This window comes from Mandrillus leucophaeus, unplaced genomic scaffold, assembly GCF_000951045.1.
Source record: "Mandrillus leucophaeus isolate KB7577 unplaced genomic scaffold, Mleu.le_1.0 Scaffold67, whole genome shotgun sequence".
Taxonomy (NCBI): domain Eukaryota; kingdom Metazoa; phylum Chordata; class Mammalia; order Primates; family Cercopithecidae; genus Mandrillus; species Mandrillus leucophaeus.
In genome coordinates, this window is record NW_012107252.1 from 2,401,845 (window position 1) to 2,407,737 (window position 5,893).

Here is a 5,893-nt window from a genome sequence, read left to right on the forward strand (position 1 = left end):
GGGAGGGGACTAATCAGAGGCACTTTTCATGTTTCCTCTGTCAGGAAGTGGAAAGGGGAAGGAGGTTGCAAAAGGAGTAGCTTCTGATCCTTTTGTTACTTCTGCATGAATAGGTGGGGTTTTTCCTTTTGATTTAGTTCTAGGAAGCCAGCAAGAATCGGCTTTAGGTTCCCTGCCTCCAGACCCGGTTCTCCTGCCTCACTGCCTGTTCCCCATGCAGTCTTTGGTTGCTCCTCACACAAGAGATACTCCTATTTCAGAGCTTTTGCAATTACTGTTCCCACTGCTGGAAATTCTCTTTCCCAAAATACTTTTATGGTTCATACTCTCACCTCCTTCAAGTGTTTGCTCAAATGTCATCTTCTTAGGGAATACTTGAGTCTCTCCTGACCATTCTGCGTATGGAAACATCACACTCCCTATACCTATCTCCTGTTTAATCTTTCGTAAATGTAGCATTTAGCATCTTCCAATGTACTATGTAGGTTCTAAATTATCAGTTTCCCTCACAAAAATAGAAAGATCTTGTCTTCTTGATTCATTGTGTGTTGCCAGATGCTAGAACAGCGCACACTGGAAAAAGACATGCTGGATAAACGAGCCAACGGAACTGAGCTGTGCCCCGAGGCACAAGCACTGGCGTTTCTTGTGGTGGAGCTATCCTTGGTGCTGAACCTTACTTCTTATGCAGCTTCCTTCCCATTGTGCGGACCTTATTTTGGGGCTTTTCCTTGGATTTATATAGCTCTTACCAGATTTCTAAACAGGGTCTAGCGCATGCCATTTGCATACATTTTCCATAGTCATCCCATGAAGTCAAAAAAGTCAATACCCACTCCTGACTGCATCTTACAACTGATGAAAGTGAAATTTAATTAATGTTAGGCAAAGAGCCCAATGATGCCCAGCGTACTGTTTTTGATTCTTGCACCTACAATTTAAAAGTAAAAATGACAAACGAGAGTTTGTCTATCCAGAGAAGAGAGTTTATCAATAAAGGTTCCATGAAGCCATGTTATTTAAAGAAGAGAAAAGAGACTGAGAAATTTGAGCATGGAGACTTATGAAGAACTTGAGAGATCTCATCAAATATTTCAAAGTTTGTCATGCAAAAAAGGGAGACATGTATGTTGTATGTTTCCAGAGGGAAAAATTACAAATGATTTGTAAAAGTTACAGGGAGGCAAACCTTAAGCTCAACTTACAAAAAAAAAAAAAAAATACCCCTGGTGATTCACACTGTCAAATAATAGAATATTTTGCTGTTTGGAAGAGAGTGAAATAGTGAGCTCTCCATTTTTGGAGGCGTCCAAGAATAAGCTACAGGGCCATATTATTCAAAAGTAGTGTCATTATTTTGGATGTAAAGTTAGGCTGGATAACTTTAAAAGTTCCATTTACCACAAACATCCTGAATTTCTAAAGCTCAATGACATGAAGATTCAGAGAATTTATAATTTTAGAGGTGACTTCTCAGTAGGTTCCCAACCTCATAGCAGAATCTAGAGACAAAACAAAGTAATATGGTAATAATGGGAACCAAGTAAGCCTGAAATAACGTATCGGTCAACTGTAATGAAAATTTAAAGTTTCTACTGTCTTATTGTATTTTTGCAAATATGGAGCTCCCTTGGGGGCTAGAATTGGTACCTAGAAAGGGTTACTTTTCTGCCTTCCCAGCAAGACCTGCTCAATGCTCATGTTTTTATATGGATTTCTAGCTTGGAATGGTTTTTGAATTTTGATATGGTTGCAAATATTATTCATTATGTCTTTGTCTGCTTTTGCCCTCCAACAAGAGTTGAGAAGTTGTGATAGAGACTATATATGTATCCCACAAAGACAAAAATATTTACTATTTGGCCCCTCACAGGAAAGGTTTGCTGACTGCAGCTCAAGACAAACCAACTCATTCACATACTCCAAATACTCCAGATACTTTCACAAAGCTGTGGTCTATGAGGCAGACTGTATCAAGGAGGCAGCAGAGGCTCTGGGGTCAAAGAAAATTCAAGTTCAGTCCTGCCACTAACCAACAGCACAAACTAGGTGTTTACCTTAACAAGCCTCCAATTTATCATCTGTAAAACTGGGAGAATAACACATACCTTGAAGTTTTTTGTGAAGATTAAATGAGACTTTAGATGTATGTAGCACTAGAGCAACAAACATCATTTGCTTTTACTACCATTATTAAATTGCTCCTCTGGTTGTAATTCTCTACCCTGTTTTCTCCTCTTGATAAAATTCTAATCATAAAAGTCTTCCTTGAAGGTGCTTCTATGACTTCTCATACCTATATGGTGCATACTGCATACTCTCATTTGTGGAATTCCTTAAAGAGGAGAACAATGTCCTACCTTTCTTCAATTCTTAGCACAGGGCATGGGTAGGAGTTAATAAATATTGGATTAATGACTTTATGAAGTTATACTAATCATATGAAAGTGAGTTTATTGCAAAGATGAATTTTCAGTCCAATGGCTTCTCTATCACTTTCTCTCTCAGAACTACTCTTAAGGTCTTACTCCTTGAGGGCTTCTACCCAGGTTGTCCACTCCACCACAACCACAATCTTCTCTTTGGCAATATGTTAACTGAAATGCACAAAGTTAAATGGAAAGGAGGAAAAATTAAATAAAGAACACATGAACATTTCTTAAATTATCTTCCTCACATGTGCTTCTCTTCCAGTCTTAGTCTGTGTCACTTGAAATGGCATTACAGTGGGGAAACGGGGCAGGAATAGAATGCATTTTCATTGAGCACTAACCATGGATCCATTACTTTACATCAAAGACAGGATAAGGGTTAAGAGCATGGTCACTAGAATCAGTCTTGGGCTCCAGTCCCAAATCTACTGCTAATTAGCAGAGCGACATTGGGCAAGTTATCTTTTTTTTTTTTTAAATATACACCTATTATGTACCCAAAGAGCAAGTTATCTAGGCTTTGTGTGCCTACATCCTCTTCTAGAAACCAGTGATAATAATAGTATTTATTTCAAAGGATTGTCCTGATGGTTAATTGAAATAGTACATGTGAAGTGGCTGAACACTGTCCCTGGTGTTCCTGGAAGACATTTCAGGGTCTAGTCTGCCAAACAGTGAACTGTCTCCCACAGACCTGTGTGGAGTTGAGATTGGGAGCTGAGTGGGAGTGTCCACTGGTGCTGCTGGTCATGTGATGAGTGTGTGGGGCAGAGATTGTGCACCATGAGTCTTATTTCTCTGACCCCCAGCTATTACTCCAGGGACTCATTATAAGGCCGTGCCACAGCCTGTCACCCTGAGGACAGCCCTCTTCACGTCCTTGTTCTGGAGGCTGTAGATGATGGGGTTGAGGAAGGCAGAGATGACATTGTAGAACAGAGCCAGCTTCTTGTCCTCATCCGGGGAGGACTTAGAGCCAGGCTTCATGTACATGACCATGGCTAGCACAGAGAACATGGTGACCACAGTGATATGGGAGGCACAGGTGGAGAACGCCTTTAGCTGCCCCTGTGCTGAACGTATCTTTAAGATGGCAATGAAAATGTTGAAATAAATTACAAGAATGAGGGAAAGTGGGATCAGGATGACACTGAAACCAAGAATGAAATCTACTCGGTCATTGACTGAGGTATCTGCACAAGCTAGCTTTAAGACTGCAGGGACTTCACAGAAGAAGTGGTTGATTCTGTTGGGGCCACAGTATGGCAGGTGCATGGCAAAGACTGTGTAGACAAGGGCAGAGGTGACACCCCAGAGTCCACAAAAAATGACCATTACCCCACAGAGCCAAGGGCTCATGATGACTTTGTACCTGAGTGGGTGGCAAATGGCCACATACCTGTCTATAGACATGATGGCAAAGAGCCAGGACTCAGTGATGCCTAGCACCAAGAAAATGTACATTTGGGCCACACAGCTCGTGAAAGGGATTGTCTTCTTCTCACTGGCCAGATGTGCCAACATCTGGGGCACAGTTGTAGTAGTGTAGCCCAGGTCCAACATGGACAGGATGCCAATAAAGAAGTACATGGGAGTATGAAGATGTGAATCCAGGCAAATGAGGATGGCAATCAAGCCATTGCCCAGAATGATCAACAGGTAGATCATCAGAAAGGCCGAGAAGAGCAGAGGAGTGGTCCTAGGGCTGAGGGAGAAGCCCAGAAGGATGAATTCAGTCACAAAGGACTGGTTGGGCTCCTGCATTATGTTCCACCTCTCAGTGAAAAAGAAAGGCACCAATTCAGACAGGGAACTAGCTAAGGTTTGCACTCGAGCTGGGGTCACTGGTGGGGTTGGGTAATGGTCAATGCCCAGTTCAGCTGAAACATGATAATCCCCAACAATACCGCCAATTTTACCTGCTCTTGTCCACTGCCACCACTCCCAGGAGATTTATGAAGAGGAGTCACATCTAGCACTGGCTGTACCTCCAAACCACCAACACTTACCCGTCTCAGCCTCAGTTTCTCCAGCTGTGAAATGAAAGCATTGAACTAACCGGTCTCTAACTCCCCTTAGCATCCTCCTCTCTTTAGTGAGGCACTTGGATTTTCTTCATTCCACCAGGTGTTTTGAGATAAATATTGGTGTATTGACTCTATGCAAGTTGGAAAATTTCAGAGGCCTGTAACAATGAGAATACCCACATTATCCTTTGAAGATATCTATTTTTTTATCACTTTAATTTTACCCTCAGTCTGTCTACAAGCCAAGACAGCTCTCTGACTACCCACCCACCTGATCTCAGACCACAGTGTAGTAGAAAGAACACTGACTTCTAAATCCGGCCGGTATAATTTGCTGAGAGAATGACCTTGAACAAGCCATTTACCCTTCCCCCAACCTCTTTGAGATTGCTTCCAGAAGTGCAAAATGAGAATAATTGTCTCTCTGTTCCAGGTTTGCTGTGAAGATTGAATAATATTTTGGCATGGAAATTATCACACAAGAAGGCCTAACACGTGATATGTGTTCAATAAATCTTAACTGCATTTCTGCATGGCTCTACAGACTGGTATATACAAGACTGGTATTCAGGTCCAAGCTGTGCAAGCAGATGTCTTGAAAAGTCACTCCATCATCCTTGATGCCCAGCATAAATTTTCACTGCCCCAGGTGTCTACCCGCCGTTCTTTCTCCCAACAAAAGTCAACATTCTGTTAACACTTTTGTCTTCTTGCTGACTCCTAGCTCTGTCTCTCTGAGCCTCAGTTTCTCCATGGAAACAGGGAAAGGGCACCCTCTCTGAAGAGATGTCATATGCATCATCAGCCCTTAGGAAATGGAGCTATCTTGATGTCCTCAGTGTTTCTCCTTCTCCTGGCACTGATTTGTCTGATCTCAACCTACGTGTTCCCCAGTTTGCTTGCTCTCCTTTGGAGCACCATGAACGAGTCTTCACAGGAACCTGTGCCTACACTCAACCCATTAGATGGTTTATTAATTTTGGTCAAAAGGACTGCACAGTTTGACTCTCCTCTGTGCTAGGCATCTTTCCAGGACCTTCATTGATGTTAATCTGATAGACGTCACGTAGCTGGCAGACAACTATTTTTATTAAAATCTACCTTTCACCAAAGAGCTTTTGCAGGTCACGTTGTCTCCCTAAGTTGGCTTCAGTTTCTTCCTCTGAACAAAAGATAATGGTGCTGGGGCCAGATGGTCCGGAAGGGAGAGAAACCACATGACAGGGTGGAATGGGCATGGGGTTTAGAGACAGCTGGTTCTGCTTGGATTCTGGCTCTGACTTGACTTGCTGTGTGACCTGGGCTCTTAGTTCACTTTTCTATGCCTCTGTTTCCTCAGCTATAAAATAGTATTCAAAATACCTACTTTGAAAGCCACATTCTTCTTGTGGAGAAGCAGCCCAAAGAGGTTGGACTATTCCACCTTGGGCGTTG

At 42.4% G+C, this 5,893-nt stretch overlaps 1 protein-coding gene across 1 annotated transcript; it reads right to left on the bottom strand.

Moving 5' to 3' along the window:
* Window positions 1-2,516: 2,516 nt before the first annotated feature.
* Window positions 2,517-4,196, bottom strand: LOC105555120 (olfactory receptor 13-like). The gene is made up of 2 exons (XM_012001911.1): window positions 3,277-4,196; window positions 2,517-2,547 (listed from the first exon to the last, which is right to left on the bottom strand). Exons 1-2 carry the CDS (start codon window positions 4,194-4,196, stop codon window positions 2,517-2,519), a joined length of 951 nt encoding a protein of 316 aa, XP_011857301.1.
* Between the last annotated feature and the right edge of the window lie 1,697 nt (window positions 4,197-5,893).

Bases quoted from the DNA above. Each gene is read 5' to 3' on its own strand.
- LOC105555120 (XM_012001911.1), bottom strand. From the start codon at position 4,196: ATGCAGGAGCCCAACCAGTCCTTTGTGACTGAATTCATCCTTCTGGGC. The intron at 2,548-3,276 runs TGGCACGGCCTT...AGTGGACAACCT, and splicing joins GTCCTCAGGGTGACAGGCTG to GGGTAGAAGCCCTCAAGGAG.